Genomic DNA, 16,929 nt, shown 5'->3' with positions numbered 1-16,929 from the left:
GGGTCTGGCTCACTTTGTTTATTATGCTGCTATCTTATTTTCCCCACAGATGTCATGAGTTTGATTTTCTTGGTGGCTGAATAAAACAAATTGTGCATATGATACATTCTTGTAGTTGATGGACTCGTGGGCTTCTTCCACAGCTTGGCTATTGCAGATACTGCCAATATCTCGCTCTGGGCGGGGCGAGAGAAGCTGTTGTTCAAACGCTCACGATGCTCATATATTACTGTTTTCTATGGAAGTCTATTTTCTCCATTCTCCTGCTCTAGTCTCTCCATTATACACTCTGAAGGAGCGGAAACCCTTGTAACCCCCACACAGCCTAGCAAAAAATTCCTGTACAATAAGAATTTGGAACTGATTTAATTTTATGTTCTTCGCAATATTGATCCTTAACCTAGCTGGCATTCGCATATTTCTGAGAATGAAATTGAAAAATTAAAATTTAAAGTCTACTTTGAGTCCCTCGGGTGTGCTACTGTGCAGCAGACGGCAGATGTGCCTCCTTCCTCTGTTCCTATAACCGCCGACAGAACCGTTTGTTTTCTATGTGGGGTCTACTGAAGCGCTTGCTGATGGAAAACAAGTTTTGTTTTTAATGAACTTCAGTGCTTGGAATGGTGACCGGTAGGTAGCTGATTCTCACAAAGTTGAAATCTAAGGAAGCCGCTGATAACGTGATTTTCAAGATTTTTACCAAATGGAGCCATTACTATGGTAATTGAAGTGGGAGAGGCTTAAATCGTGAACCTACCGACCCAGTAAGAGGAGAATTTTCGTTTCCCTTGAAGAAAGGGCCTAAAACAGTTGGTCCTCCAAGGCACCAGAGGGCCAAGTAGAAAGACGGGAAACTGCAAAACGGCGTTGCGGGATGGACTTGCACAAGTCTCCTGGAGGAGGTTACAGCGCGGTCCCTCCCTCCAAGGCTGAGGAGCGAGGACTGCAAATCCCAGGATGCTCTGCGGCTACACAGTCTCCGGAGAGGTTGCTGTGGGATTGGAGCTCAACGCCGGCAAATGGGTGCCCGGAGAGGGCTGGGGAAGGGGCGACAGGCTAAAGGGGTACGCTCGGAGTCGTTCGTGAAGTGTGACTGTGACGAGGCTCAGACTCACGTTGGAGACCCCGCAAACAGATGTTTTTATTAAGAGAACGGAAACTATATTTCCCAGCATTCTTACGGTGAGAGAACTACATTGTCAGAAAGCCTCTGCGGGATTCATCTGTATTCCGTTTCCGCTTACTGACGCGGATCTCCGGGAATATGAGGAGCCGCTGGCTTTGGCGGCTCCTACGCCCTGACGGCAGTCGAGGCGGCTGGACTTCAACGCCCCGCGGGCGTCTGTCGCCCGCCCTGCGGAGAGGTGAGAGAAGGAATCGTTCAGGGAAACGATTCGGGCGGGGCGGGGTGGGCGTACTCGAGAGGACACGCCCCCTGCCGGGCCCCGCCCACAAGGCTTATCTAGTTTACTTCTTTAAGATTTTCTGTAACTCTCATGTTATTTCCAGATAATCTTTATTCCCACAAAGGATCAAATGTCTCTCTTCCCCGGTGGATATATTTTGAAATCACATCACAAAAAAACACAACCTCAAAAGTCCAGAGCAGAAGTACACAGGGCTAAAATGGAATCATCTGAGCCCAGCTGTTGCTTTTAACAAAATCCCCATCGGTCGATTTTACCAGTAAAGACTCAGGAGCCAATGCTGGGGTGAAAGCCTGCTAGTTCAGAGAGGCAGAGATGGCCTTCCTCCTCCTCTGATGTCCCAGAAGCCTTCTCTCTCCTACCTCCTCAAACAAAACCTCCTCAAACTCCATTGTCCCTCCCTTCTACTTCCTGTGCATCTCTGTATCCATCATCCTGACTCACTCATATTCTCTTTTCTTTTCCTTAATAAGCCTCTGTTCACTTCCTGTCTGCGGGTTGCTTGCTCCACCTCTTGACCTATGACTGACTGCCTTAAATCCTGTTTACAAGAAAGCTCTTGAATTAAAGGTGTGTGCTAGGGCTGAGCCACACCACAACGGGAGACAGGTTTTCCCAGTACATATCGCAATCTCGAGGTTCACAGTGTGATCAATACCCTGCAGCCCAGCAATCTGAGGCAACGTGAACAAGTCTCTGACCCACATTGCACATAAAATGCAAACACAGCCCTTTTCATCCAGCACATAGCTTTAGGGCACCTAGAATTGTCGGGCACTCGGAACTCAATAGAGACCAAGAACAGATGTGTCCCCTGCTCTCAAGGTTTACTTCCGTGGTTAGCTTACTTTCTGTAAAAGAGGCAAATAGTAAATACTTTAGGCTGTGTAGCTGATATGGTTGAATACCACTTCTCTGTTGTTGAGAGCAGTCATAGATAAGAGTTCCAATAAAGTTTTATTTATGGAGACAGCTTTGAAGACTGGGTGTTGGTAGCCTGATAGCAGCAGCTCACTAATGCCTGGTTGAATGGGGGAACTTACAAATCAGTAGTTTCATCATATGAAAATTGTGAATGGCGTTATGAGAGAATGTTACAAGGTACTTTTAAACCCACTAGGAGAGACCTGACCTCGGGAATCCTTGCACAGGTCCCACCAGAACAGACATTTGTGCACGGCTCTGAAGAGTAAATAGGAACAGGCAAACGAGAGCTTTCGGAACACAGACTGGGCAAAGGCCCCAAGAAGGGAAAGCAAGCAGATGGCATGCTTGTAGAGTTAAAGTCTAGGAGCCAGCGTGCATAAGAGGACGTGAGATTAGCTGTGCCCTGCGGAGAGTTGTTGGCAATGTTAAGGTATTTGGTCTCTATCCCAAGGAGCTAATGTTTGTATGAGCATTCATTATTTGTTGACTGAAATCAGGAACTGTACCAGTTTGACTACCCATGAGACCTAAAACCTAAGATATCATACTAGACTCTGAGCATCACTTTCCTCCATCAATAAAATGAGAATTTTAAGAATTTGGTAGTAAGCATGAAAACATTAAAGTGTGATGTAGGTATTCCTAATTCTTTCTAAACTAGAATGAACTTCTAGTGAGGAAGCGGTAATTAAGGGTAACAAGCATTACTCCTAACGTAGCTGTATAGGGCAGCTACTGAAATCTACAGGTCTGGTTTTTATTTTTCTCTCCTTTGGGTGTGACACACAAAAGCACATTTTTTACCCCTTTCCTAGATGGCACTCAGCCAAAAGAAGGCTGACTGTGCTAGTCTATTTTTAAAGCATAGGTCCACCTTTTCCAGCTGCTGCTTTTATTGGTTAAACAGAATTCAGATGTGAAGCTTTCATTTTTCTTAATAACGCCTATTTCCTGCCTTCCAGTCGATAAAATCAGTGAAGACGGCAGGAACGCCTGGCTTCAGTGTGTATTGCCCTGTGTGGCACAGACCTAGTGCTTAGTCTACATTTGTTGACTATAAAGGTATTTAAGAAGAAATCACATATGCCCTATAAATCACTAGCATAAAGTAATGCCTGAAATTGAGGCTGTCATTTAAGTACCTAGATATATAAGTACCTTGGGATAAATGAGGCAGACCATACAAGGTGATGAAATGTGAGCTTTGTAGTCAAAAGAACCCAAATTGAAATCCTATTACCTGCCATGGGGTCTTTAACCTAAGCAAATTCCTTTGCCTTTCCTAAGCGAGGTATGGTTTGGTCTAGTTTGATCTGGTTCCATTAGGTAGCCCAGGATAGCTACATAACGGTCCTTCTGCCTCAGTCTCTGTGCTAGAATCACCATATCCAGCGTGAGATACCATATCCAACTCTAATAAGTATTTTGTTTTGTTTTTAATTTAAAGAAGTGAATAATACTACCTTGCCTTGGCAGCATATAAGTTATCTGCTATAATACCCTGCATTTGACTATTACACTGACAGTTATTATCTTAATGTATCCTAATAGTTTTATATGTGCAGAATTCATCTTCAGAGGAAATACTTTATAATAAAATTAATCAGTAACAGAGAAAAGGACTAATCTGTGTCTGAGTGAAGTTTTGGGAATTAAATGGAGCAGGACCAAAAGACTTCAGAACTGACCAGTAAATGCTCCAGGACTTAAAATCAGATTCATTGATCATGACTCACCTGTGTATCAAAGTGCTGTATGACAGAACTTTTCCTGGGTAGACACAACACACACATCTACTCACCCCAGTTAGAGAGCCCATGACAGACCAAAGTACAGATAATACCGAAGTCCAACTTGGTGACCCATGAGTTTTATTGTGGTTACTTACAGGATGGGTGAGGGCTTGCTTATAGGAGCAGAAATGACTCAGAGACAACTGTATCAGCAGCTGTCCCACCCCCACCCCAGCCTGGGTGACAGTGGACAAAGCTGGGGACTTAGAACACACTGCACAGCCTTCAGGCAGCTCAACAGGTTGGAGAGTGTCCTTTCCCAGTGCCTCGGTTGGTCTAAACTCCTCCAGGCAACTCAGCTGGTCTCTGCTTCTTTGGGGCAGCTGTTCTGGTCTGAATCATCTTTGGAGCTTTTCTCCTCTTTCAGTCTTGTTTGTCCGAGCCTTCTTGGCAATTTGACTTCTCCTAGAACCGTCTACACAACTTCCTTCCATTCCAGGGGGACTCTCAGGTTATATCATTCATTTACCCTGGCAGGAGGGGGGGCCTAGTGAATCTGGTCAGTTTCAGGGACTTCCTGAAGGTATTTTGAGTTATTTTACCTTCCTGTTTAAGAAGCTTCTCTACAAGATGGAATGTTCCAGTCTCAGAGGAAACTGCTGCACAAGTGTCCTTAGGGGTCCTAAAGACTGAGTAACAAAAAGTACAGCCCACAGCAGCACAGGGCTCATAGTCTAGGTCAGAACGAACAGCCAACGTGCTAACTGTATCTGAGCTGAACACGTAGGAAGTAGGTGATATGGGTCCATGAGAGAACAGAGGTTACGTTAGATAAGAACATACACATAGAAAAGTTTCGCAGCACTAAGAAACTTGCAGGCACCGCAGAAAGTGGGGATACTTTTGGTAATTAGAATATGTCACGTTAAAATCTAGACCAACTCTGAAAACACTTCTGAATGATGAACATGTTACATGTTTGCTATGCACAGAATACATCAGAGACTTTTCAGATGAAAAGGGTTCAGAAGTGTTGACTGAGTTTTCTGTCCTGCTTGTTCCTGCAGTCGTTAAGTCCCAAAGAAATCACACAGAGGTCTACATTAACTATAAACTGATTGGCCCATTAGCTCAGGCTTCTTATTAACTCTTATAACTTATATTAGCTCATTATTCTTGTCTGTGTTAGCCATGTGACTTGGTACCTTTTTCACTGAGGCAGTTACATCTTGCTTGCTCTGTGGCTGGGTCAGGGCTGCACACTAGGACTTCTTTCTTCCCAGAATTCTCCTGTTCTCATTGGCCTGCCTCTACTTCCTGTCTGGTTGTCCTGCCTATACTTCCTGCCTGGCTACTGGCCAATCAGCGTTTATTTAAAATAAAATTGACAGCATACAGACTATACCACAGAAGCACCAGTTAATCTGGGTGAGATTACAGGACTGTATTTATGTAGGTGAAGAGAGCTCTTTAGAAGCCTAAGTGTGATATCACTATACATTATTACAGGATGACACTGTCTCCTCTTTTCAGGTTTCTTGACAACCATAACTAAGGCAAGTTATGACAGGAGGCCAGTGGACATAACTCCTCTAGAACAACGAAAATTAACTTTTGATACCCACGCGCTGGTGCAGGACTTGGAAACGCACGGTGAGAAATGAGTACTCGAAAAAGGAAAGCAGCACCCATATAATAAATTCCCAAGTCAAGACAGTGGCACCATTACCAACAGTGAAGGGGGATTTTCGAAAGAGAGGTGGCCACTGTACACACAGTATTTTATAGTCACTTAGAATCACAATGTTGGGAAAAGGCATACTGTGACGAGAGGCACTGTATGATATTATATGCACAAAATAAGTTAATTGAAGTAAAAAACAACAAAAACTTTTAAAAGGCTAATGCTAAAGTCTGGATGGAAGTATAAATGTTGAAGAATAAAAAATTGAAGAATTTAATATTTCCAGATATGGTAATGTATTACAAGTGAACAAGTGATTAATACTGCAGATTGGTATTTGAAACCATTAAATTTGCTTACTGAAATTCTAGATAAGCCTAACTGGTAACGAGTTCTTAGGAATCAACAAAAGAAAGATTAGTAATTTCATAGAAAACTAGGCAAAGGCCACGTAAAACAGTACACCAAAAATTAACTAAAAATGTACATGAAAGTGTTAGCCGCACCATCCACAAAGTACAAATGAAAGTCATACCACGTATTGCCAGTTATATAATCTATCAAAAGAGACTAGACATGCTCGGTTTTGCTGTCGATCTAGCTCTGTTGGGAACTAGAGCACTATTAGATAAGATAGCATCGTCTGTCATATTTCCACTGTAACTGCTTTAAGTATAACAGTTGGGGTGCTGAAAGGGTGTTAGCTATCTCTTCTGCTAGTCATGCCATGTTTAAATTGTAGGTTTCCTTGTATACAGGGTTTGACAAGATGCAGGCGCAGACGATTGTGTCGGTCCTAAGTACGCTATCGAATGTCAGCCTGGACACCATCTATAAAGAGATGGTGACTAAAGCCCAGCAGGTAATACATTCTTTGTCTTATCGCTCCTGCCGTTTCCAGGGAAGGAGGAAAGGAAGAATTGGAAAGGCCTTTCACAGTCTGTCTAGAAACAGGACTGGAGTGTCCCTCACAAGAGTACGGTGTACCAAGTGTGGAATCTGGCCATCTTCCCTTGAGCGAGATAAATGTAGTGTTTCAGTCAGGAGATGGTGAAACACCTTTTCCTTTGGAAAACCCTCCAAAATAGAAGAGCTAACCTTTTTACGTGACACATTTACTGTTTTTATGTATGCGTGGCTAATCTTCACAAACTTCGAAAGCTAGGAGGGACTAACATTGCTAGAAAAGACTTTATAAATTACCTGGCTAAAATGTTTAAATCTGAGTGGATATGAAGTTGAAATTTTTGTTTGTTTGTTTTTCCAGACAGGATTTCTCTGTGTAGTTTTGGTGCCTATCTGGAACTAGCTTGTAGGGACCGAATTATACAGCCATATTTTTATATTGTGTGGCAGTCACAATTTGCACCTGTCACACAGAAGGTGGTCACCTAGCTTTTTGATAGTAAAACAACCTGACACCATTTTAAGCAATTGGTCAGGATATGTTAATGTTTTGGGTTTTTTTAAATTGTAATTTGAAAATGTTAAACTTAATTTTACCCATTTGTACAGGGTTTATTATAGAAACTAATAAAGTATTCTCTAAGTATTTTTTAAAGTTACGTAGAGCAGGACCTTTTCTCCAAAAATCACATTTAAAGTTCTTTATAAAGCAAATGCATATGATTCTTTCCTGTAGGAGTTACCTTTTCTTTCATATTTTCTCTGTAGTGTCAAATATAGGAGAGTCCAGGAAATTTAAACAAAACTAAATATGCTGTCCTGATAAAGGGAAATATATAGCTTAATTTTCTTTAAAACCATACCTCTGACTCCTGTTTGATATCTTAGTATTTTCATGTGGTAGAAAAGTCTCTCAAAATCAAAACAACAAATATTAAAAAAAAACAGAACCAAGGGGCTGGAGAGATGGCTCAGCAGTTAAGAGCACTGGCTGTTCTTCCAGAGGACCTGAGTTCAATTCCCAGCTCCCACATGGTGGCTCACAACCATCTGTGATGGGATCTGATTTCTGCCTCTGGCCTGCATGGAGACGGAGCACTCATATACATAAAACACATAAGTTAACCTAAAACATCCGTGAAACACCATTTGTTGAGGAATGTAAGCACTTTTCTTAGGATTCTCTTCATGAAAAGACATAGGTACTGCTCTTCACTGCAAGAAAGTGAGTTTTTTCCTTGACTTTCCTCATTTTTCCTTTGCCACTTCAGACAGGTGGGTTCCATGTGTAGTAATTACATGTTTGCATGTTGGCATACTCTTTTACAGTTCCATAAGGCAATTCAAAAATAGAAGGATGCCGCCATTCCATACATTGTTTTCATTTTATGTTCTAGGAAATAACAGTCCAGCAGCTAATGGCTCACTTGGATTCCATCAGGAAAGACATGGTCATCCTAGAGAAGAGTGAATTCGCGAATCTGAGAGCAGAGAATGAGGTGATAGAACTTTTAACTTACTACTAGTGATAAAAAAAGTAACTGATCTCACAATTATGCTACTTTATTAAATAGAAAGACCCAAAAATATTATGTACTACAAGTTTTTAGATTAAAATTTCACTGTTTAAAGCTGGCCATGGTGATGCACACCTTTAATTCCAGCCCTTAGGTGGCAGAGGCAGGGGGATCTCCGTGTGGTTTAGGCCAGCCTGGTCTACATAGCACATTCTAGGCCAGCTAGGGCTACAAAGTGAGATCCTGTCACAGAAACCAAAAACAAAATTCACTGTTTAACCTTAGCTAATCTTTATCTGTAAACCATTTTTTGCATACATATTATAAGTTGTTTTTATAAAAGGAGAAAAATTTGAGCGCCAATATAAATTTTCTAGTATAGCTTATCGTATATTGTTCTTTAAACTGAAAGTACTATGATATTCTCCATTTTATTTAATGCTGTTGTTTGACAGCATGAGAAAAATGTATTTTAAATATTTATTATTTTTAAATTCTGTTTTTATGTATGTGGTTGTATGTGTATGGGTGCAGGCGCCAGAAGAGGGCATCAGATGCTGTGGAGTTGGAGTAACGGGCAGTTGTGAGCAACTGGGCTTGATTGCTAGAAACCAAGCTACCACTAGCCGTCTCTGTAGACCCCAAATGTATCTCTGTGCTTAAGTCAGAAATTGAGTTCTTTACTAGCCAAAGTTTAAGATCAATTTGGAGAGGGTTGGGAGGGAAGAGGAGGGGGACCGTAGAGAGAGATATACCCTATGATACCTACAGAGGTCAGAAGAGGGTATCAGAGTTACAGTCAGCTGGCCCCTATCAGACGTTGGTGTTGAGAACTTTAAACTCAGTCCTCTGAACTAGGAGCGTGCAGTCTTAACCACTGAGCCACGTCTCCAGCCCTAGCTTAAATATTTTAGAATTGAAAACAACATGGGGTTGGAGAAATGGCTGAGAGGTTAAGAGCACTGGCTGTTCTTCCAGAGGACCCAGGTTCAATTTTCAGTAGCCACATGGCAGCCTGTGTGTGTGTGTACACGCGCTCGCGCAAAACACCAATGTACATAAAATAAATCTTTTTTTTAAAAAAGCAAATCATTTTAAAGGTAGAATCTAATACCAGGACTAAATGTTTTCTACCTGATGTTTATTTAATGACTACAGTCATCTGTTAGTGCTTTGCTTTTTAAATCATAATCCTGTATTAAAAATCCATAGAGGTACAAATTCTGCTAATCTAAGTTTTCAAACTTTTTTTCATGTTTATTGCTGCTTTATTTATAATTGCTAGAAATTAAAAACAGCCTAGATGTTCATCAACAGACAAATAGACAGAAATGGGGTAAATTTATACAAAGGAATATTCTCAGCATTTAAAAAAAAAGGAAATCATAAAATTTATAGGCAAATGGGTGGAGCCAGAGAAAATAATCCCGAGTGAGGTAACTCAGACCCCAAAATACAAATGTAATATGTATTCCTTTATATTAGTTTTCAAACTTTTAAAGTAACACTCGGGACTTTTGGATTGATGCTAATTGTCACCTCTTTTACACCTAGAAAATGAAAATTGAATTAGATCAAGTTAAGCAGCAGCTGACCGTAAGTGAAATTTATTTCACTGGTTTTATAACAAATACCCACTACAAGATAATTGTTAAAAATACTGATTTTTATTTAAAGCATGAAACCAGTCGGATCAGAGCAGACAATAAGCTGGACATCAACCTGGAAAGGAGCCGAGTAACAGACATGGTAATGTGCTTTTTAAAAAATTAATTACATTTTATTCATTTTGTGTATGTGATTTGTGTGGGCACACTGGTGAAGGTCAGAAGACTGACTTATGGGAGTTAGGTTTCTCCTTCCACCATGTGGATCCTAGGGATAGAACTCAGGTTTCTCCTTCCACCATGTGGATCCTAGGGATAGAACTCAGGAGTTAGGTTTCTCCTTCCACCATGTGGATCCTAGGGATAGAACTCAGGAGTTAGGTTTCTCCTTCCACCATGTGGATCCTAGGGATAGAACTCAGGAGTTAGGTTTCTCCTTCCATCATGTAGATCCTAGGGATAGAACTCAGGTTGTCAGGCTTGGTGGCAGGTGTCTTTAGCTACTGAGCCACCATCTCACCAGCCCAGTAATGTGCTTTTGTTTTGTTTTGCTTTTTAATATTTTTTTAGTTATGCGTAGATGTGAGGATGTTGTGTGACCACATGTGGCTGTCTGCGTGAGTGCAGATACCCTAGGAGGCCACAAGTGTCAGGTCCCCTGGAGCTGCTGTTAGAACGGCTGTCAACTGCACCATGAGGGTGCCAGAGATCAAACTGAAGTCCCCAGGAAAAGCAGCAAGCACTCTTGATGACTGAGTCATCCTCCCAGCACCTCCAACAATGTGCTTTTAAATGAATTTTTTATTTTTTACCCTTTTAAATTATGTGTAACCTTTTCCTGCTGTCGTTGTGACACATGGAAGGTGAGGGATGACGTCACAGAGTCAGTCTGTCCTTCACCCGCCTGTGGGCTCCCGGGACCCTCGGGTTGCAGGCCTGTGTGGCAAGTGTCTCTCCCCACTGCGACATCTTGCTGCCCCTCTTTCTTTTAACCTTCTGCCTCTATATCCTTTAGTTCACAGATCAAGAAAAGCAACTTATGGAAGCAACCAATGAATTTACCAAAAAGGTAAGGTTAATATGCAGAAGTTCCCCTCCCCTTATGTCATGTTCCTTGTTTGTGTGACACTTTGGTGTGCATCAGTTTGTAAGCTTGGACTTCACATACCGAGCCTGTAGGATCTGGTTTCATCGCAGCTCTTTCAGCCCGCCAGCCTCTGGGGAAGCTGCCCTCTAAAGCGGGGCTACATGAGCTGCACCCTTGGAGTAAGAATGAAAGCCTCCCAGGGCTACAGCGGCCCCTCAGCATGCTACACTCGCAGGGACTAGAGTTTGGTTCCCAGCACTCACAACCACCTGTACTTCCTGTTCCAGGGGATCACATATCCACACAGACGCAATCTAAAATAAAACAAATACTTTGAAAACTGAAGTACGGATTGGGCATGGTAGCACTGCTTTTAATCTCAACACTTGGGAGACAGAGGTGGATTTCTGTGAGTTCAAGGCTAGCCTGATCTCTACATAGCCAAGTCAAGGTCAACCAGAGCTACACAGTGCAACTCTGTTCTGAAAATAATGCCCCCTCCCAAAGAATTAACTTTTTCATGACATACTTTTCAAATTTTAACTTTTTATATAGACAATAGCTACTTTTATAAAAAGAAATTCATTATTGTTTAAGTAAATGTCTAGATTTAAATAAACAATTATCTTTAAAAATTTTAACTCATAGTAAATATTTGCTATTTATTATATACTAGCTGCCATTATACATATACTTGTGTCTGCTACGCATTTAATCTTCAGGCCAGCCTCTATATTGAGTATTATTTCTACTTTACAGTTTGGAAAACCGTTCACGAAAAGGTTAAAATCGCACAGCCAGTCGTTGATAGAGTTGAGAAAAGAACATGGTGCTGGAGTTAAGAGCACAGGCTTCTCTTCCAGAACCCAAGTTCAATTCCAAGTACCCACGTGGCAGCTTACAACTGTCTGTAACTCCAGTTCCAGGGGACCTGACACCCTTGTACAGACATATACAGGCAAAACACTAATGCACATGAAATACAAATAATTTAAAAAAAAAAAAGAACTCAGATTCTAATCCAGGTGTGGTATGTAATCCCAGAATTCAGGACTGCCATGAGTTTGAAGCCAGGCTAGATTACTATGCAATATCCTGTCTCAAATAAAGAATCCAGACTCTGAACCCTATACTTGGAGGTCTGTTTACATTCTCATTAATCCTGAATATATTAATTAAACAATAAGTAAACTGTAGCCTTCTGATTTAGCCTCATCCTTTTCTTTAAAAGTTCTCTTGCTCGGAACTTGGGAGAAGGAAAGATCACCTGTGCTCTTTCAAGAATCCGTTTTCTTGCACTTCTTAGCCAAAGAAAGTAGATAATTAAGAAAATGAGCAAATTCTCTCAGCTAATTTCTGAGCGCTGTTCCCTGTACTGCAGAAGTTACCCACCAGGTGTATGCCAGTTCCTTGTATATTCATTTCCGTTCATATTATAAACTTGGATGATTTTTTGGCAAGATGTATTTAAAATATGTCCTTATGTTTAAAGTATTAATAATATTCCAAGGACTTTACCTATAAAACAATAGGTGTGACTAAAATGTTTACTTCTTAGTTTATCGTATATATTTAAGTCTCAAATATCTTAGGAGATTTTTAGTAGGCTATGCCCAGGATTGAATAATTCGAGGAAATTACCTTCAGATACGAAATTAGAGGAATTTTTTGTTACTTGGCAGTTTTCATTTACTATTAAGACTTTATTAGATGCACAGTTAGCACACAATTGAAGGTTTTAATATAAATGTTTTGTTCATATTACATAGGGACAAAAATATAATTCTGTTTATTCTGATTTGCTATAGGATACCCAAACCAAAAGTATTATTTCAGAGACCAGTAATAAAATTGACACTGAAATTGCTTCCTTAAAAACACTGATGGAATCGAACAAACTTGAGACCATTCGTTATCTTGCAGGTAAGTCTGTCAGAAAGGAACTGCTGCTGACAGTTTTTGGATCTGTTGGTTCCTATGTGTCTGGATAACCATTCCGGGAGAGAGAAAAAGGAGCCAAAATACTCTTTACTGATTGATACCCTGCTTTGCTTGAAGAAGGTTTCAGTTTCAAGATTGAAGTTTATCAGGCAACTGGGCAATTCAGTTAGAGAAAAGGGTGTCTGGCTATTGAGAAAATAAACCCAAGAACAAAGTGGTAAAATTAATTGGGTAAGTTCCACAGTGGAAAAAAAATAATTTTATAGTTTGAATGGCATTAGAAAGATCACTGAAGTAGTTGCAGGCTGTTAAAAAAAAAAAAAACACAGCAGAGAGGAGTGGAGGGTCCGGAAACATCTTACCCCAAACCAACTGAGCACACAGATACCATCCCAAAATTAGATTGTCTCCTTTTGAGCTCCACAGCTTCAATCTGACCTAAGATTTCACGGCCCCGTGTAATAGGAGAATGCACTGGTTACGTATTACTTGTCTTTCTCCTTTTTCATAAAAGCAGTGTGTTTTTATTTAAATTATCCATATAATTCAAGAGCAATGAAAATTCCCTCACCTTCTTTATTTACTATTTGCAGTTTATATCTTGTCTGCTATATACAAGTTATATGTCTACTTATAGAAAGGAATTACACATTATAATTAACTCTGTGTGTTCAAATGTAACTAAATGTCTTAAGTATATTTTAACATTAACACACATCTTTTTATTATATAAGATAGTATTTCTGTTGTTCAAAATGTTATAATTTCCCCAACAACGTTGCTTTCAATTCTTCGTCCTGAAGAGCAGTCTAGTCTGCACATCCATGTATGTGCATGCTTTCTGAGGACACATACTGCTATACCCTTGTTGCTATACGCTTAAAAACTTGGAGTCAGAAGATACACCTGTTTTAAATGTGTGCATTAACAAATTACTATAAAAACCCTGATCATAGTGGTTTTCCAGCCAGCCCCTGACTGTGGTGATGTCACCAGTTAGAGGATGGAGTCAGCCCTCAGCTGATGTTTCTTCTAAGTTTTTAAAATTAAAAATTTTTTAAAAAGCACCTTCTTTCTTTCTTCTTAATTTTTTTTAATTTTATTTTTATTTTATGTGCACTGATGTTTTGCCATGGGTGTTGGGACCCCTGGAACTGGAGTTACAGACAATTTTGAGCTGCCATGTGGGTGTTAGGAATTGAATCTGGGTCCTCTGGAAGAGCAGTCCGTGCTCTTAACCACTGAGTCATCTCTCCAGCCCAGCAACTTCTTTCTTAACTATGAGAGCTCTGTTTTTTTTTATCTCCTTAACATTAGGTTCCTTCTTAAAATTCAGATTAAAAAATAGTTCTAAGACAGCAGTGGTGGCACTCGGGAGGCAGAGGCAGGCGGATCTCTGTGAGTTCGAGGCCAGCCTGGCCTAAAAAAATTGAGTTCCATGACAGCCAGGGCTGTTATGCAGAGAAACCCTGTCTCCAAAAAACAATAATAATAATTCTAAAGCTAGGCTTTGAAGACCCCTACTCTAGAAAAACCAAAGGCCTTGAGCTTAACTGTAATGCTATCTAATTCCAAACAGTCTTTGGGATGCTCATCCTCTTCCAAAATCAGTCCCAGCAACAAAGGAGTGGTTTCGATTGGAGCTGGCATTTTCCAGTAGTCTCTTGCATATTTACTTACAGAATACCACAGTTAAAAACAAATCCCCTTTTACCCTCCAAGTTGAAGATGGTGACATTTTCTAAAAAGCTTTCATTTAGCAGTTTAGATCTCCAGGGTAAATCTAATATGCTTAGTGGTAGCAAAAGAGAAAGGCAAATTAGCAATTGTTTTAAAAAAGATTTTCCTGGGTCTAGAGAGAAGGCTCAGTGGTTAAGGGCATTGGTTGTTCTTTTCAAGGACCAGGGTTTGATTCCCAATACCCACATGGTGGCTCACAACCTTCTGTAACTCCAGTCCTAGGGGATGCTGTGTTCTTTTCTGGTCTCGATAGGCACAGGTCACACACATGGTTCACAGCCATACATGTAAAATACACATACACACAAAAATAAAGACACACATGGTTCACAGCCATACATGTAAAATACACATACACACGAAAATAAAGACTCTCCTGGTCATTCTTCCTTTGTTTTCTTCACTGAGGATTTGAAATCAGTAATACTGAGGCATTTTCTCCTTCCTTCTTTAAATATGTCTTAGTACTGTTGTTACTGGCAAGCATTTTAGGAAGCCACAATTACGTATTTTTAAATAAGTAGGAAGATACGGCATAAGTGGACCTAGTTTCCCTAGAATACCTGAGATGTTGCTAATAAAACAATAAGGTCCCATTTACTGAAGGTTCACAAACACTGTAGGATTTGGCTGTCAATTTGCCCAAAACTTCTTGGCTTAGCCTCCCAAGTATCTGGAAGTATGGGGCACAAGTCTGTGCCCAGAAACCTCAACCTTGACTGAGAAAATACCTCCATAAGGTCAGCCAAGCCTGTAGGGATTTTTTTTTTTTTTTGGTGGTTGAGATCCATTTTAGAAAGACTTTATTATAACTGCATTCTATAATGACAAATATTAATTGTTGTGTGGTAGGCATGGGACTCCCTGGCAATGATGGCAGTGTGAGGACTGGTCCAGGACATTCGCCTTCCCTATGTAAATTTAAAGTGCCAGTCCTTGAAGGGAAGTCTTGGGCAGGCTATCAGCAGTGTGGGTGAATTCCTTAAGATACGGTGTGTGGAATAGCCCCATCGTGTACACTTCTGGAGTTGGATTCTATGGACCCTTAAGAGAAACCCTGAATATGTAATCAGACTCATGAAGATGAGCTAAGCTAAGAATTGGCCAATAAATCTGTTCGCATATTTTGATGTTTGATGTGAGAGAGCTCAGCCCACTGTGGGTGGGTACCCCTGACCTCTGGGCAGGCTGAAGGCAGGCCGAGTATGCCAGTGAGCAAGCTGGTTCTGCTTCAGTGCCTGCTGCATGTCCTGACCTCCCTCAGTAATGGAGTGTGACCTCAGAGTGTAAGATAACATAGACCCTTTCCTCCCCAGGCTGCTTAGCTATAGTGTTTATCACAGCAGTAGAAACCCTAAGACACAACGCTAGCAACTTTGAAGTACTGCTCACATAACTATATTTTAAAATTATTTTTATTTTTACTCTCTGTAATACAGGAGGCTATTGATATAAATCTTGCTTTACAAATGCCTTTTATACTTAGTTTAGTTTTCTAGGGAATAAAGAACATGGGCTATAAATCTGATTTTGTTTCTGTTTATTTAATTATTATTTTATGACCTGAAATTAATTAAACTATAACTTGTAACATAGCTTCTCTTCTTCCACAGCCTCAGTGTTCACTTGCTTGGCAATAGCATTGGGGTTTTATAGATTCTGGAAGTAAAACCGACGCCCCTGCTGTTGCCGCCCATCCCGCCTTAGCGTGTACCACTACAAATTCTTCAAAGTGCCTATGGACTAAATAGCAGGATTTTGGTATTTTATTTTTGTGTTGTATGACGTTATCGTATTGAAGAGCTGTCTCCCAAAGCCTGGTTTGAGATAGAAGAACATTTTGTCCTTTTGGTAACTACAGCAACAGAAACAGTTTTTACATTTGAGTTTTGCAGCTTTGCAAATGAAGTAGGATTTGTTATCAGATTGCATACTTGAAAACAATTCTATATTCTACATACTTACTGGATTTTATGTCCCTGCTGATTATTGCAGTTAGTTTTTTTATATAAAATAAAAGACTACAGTGAAGTTGGTTGGATTTTCTAAGTAACTTCCTATGTAAGTGGAGTTTTTTTGTAGTGAATAATAAATTTTAAAATGTGTACCCTATTACAAATGTGTTATATTTAATATGAAATATATAGAGATACTCTGATTTTTATGTATATGCCTTTTTTAACTTTTCACATATGTACAGCAGTTTGAGGGGTGGGTTTTTGTGTTTTGTTTTGTGTAGACAGATTTTTCTTTGGGCCTCCTTTCACAAAAAATGATACAGACTTATTATTAATTATGAACGCTTGGCCTTAGCTTACACTTGTCCCTAACTAGTTCTTAGAACTTAAATTAAGCCCTAT

General features: G+C 40.2%; 1 protein-coding gene across 2 annotated transcripts; it reads left to right on the top strand.

Moving 5' to 3' along the window:
* The first annotated feature begins 972 nt into the window (after positions 1–972).
* Positions 973–16,681, top strand: Ccdc90b (coiled-coil domain containing 90B). 2 transcript variants are annotated; one of them, XM_075952379.1, is made up of 9 exons: positions 973–1,364; positions 5,621–5,740; positions 6,530–6,633; positions 8,075–8,176; positions 9,749–9,790; positions 9,872–9,943; positions 10,817–10,870; positions 12,697–12,811; positions 16,183–16,681. In XM_075952379.1, the coding sequence occupies exons 1-9, from the start codon at positions 1,265–1,267 to the stop codon at positions 16,236–16,238; spliced, it is 765 nt and encodes a 254-aa protein (XP_075808494.1). In that variant the 5' UTR covers positions 973–1,264; the 3' UTR covers positions 16,239–16,681. The 2 variants fall into 2 exon arrangements, with proteins under 2 accessions (XP_075808494.1, XP_075808495.1); XM_075952380.1 differs by lacking the exon at positions 973–1,364 and having other exon boundaries at positions 5,620–5,740; positions 6,514–6,633.
* The last annotated feature ends 248 nt before the right edge of the window (positions 16,682–16,929 follow it).

The sequence above is a fragment of the Microtus pennsylvanicus genome, chromosome 18, assembly GCF_037038515.1.
Source record: "Microtus pennsylvanicus isolate mMicPen1 chromosome 18, mMicPen1.hap1, whole genome shotgun sequence".
Classification (NCBI taxonomy): domain Eukaryota; kingdom Metazoa; phylum Chordata; class Mammalia; order Rodentia; family Cricetidae; genus Microtus; species Microtus pennsylvanicus.
Note: the sequence above shows the minus strand (reverse complement) of the source record. Positions and strands in the feature narration are given on the sequence as shown.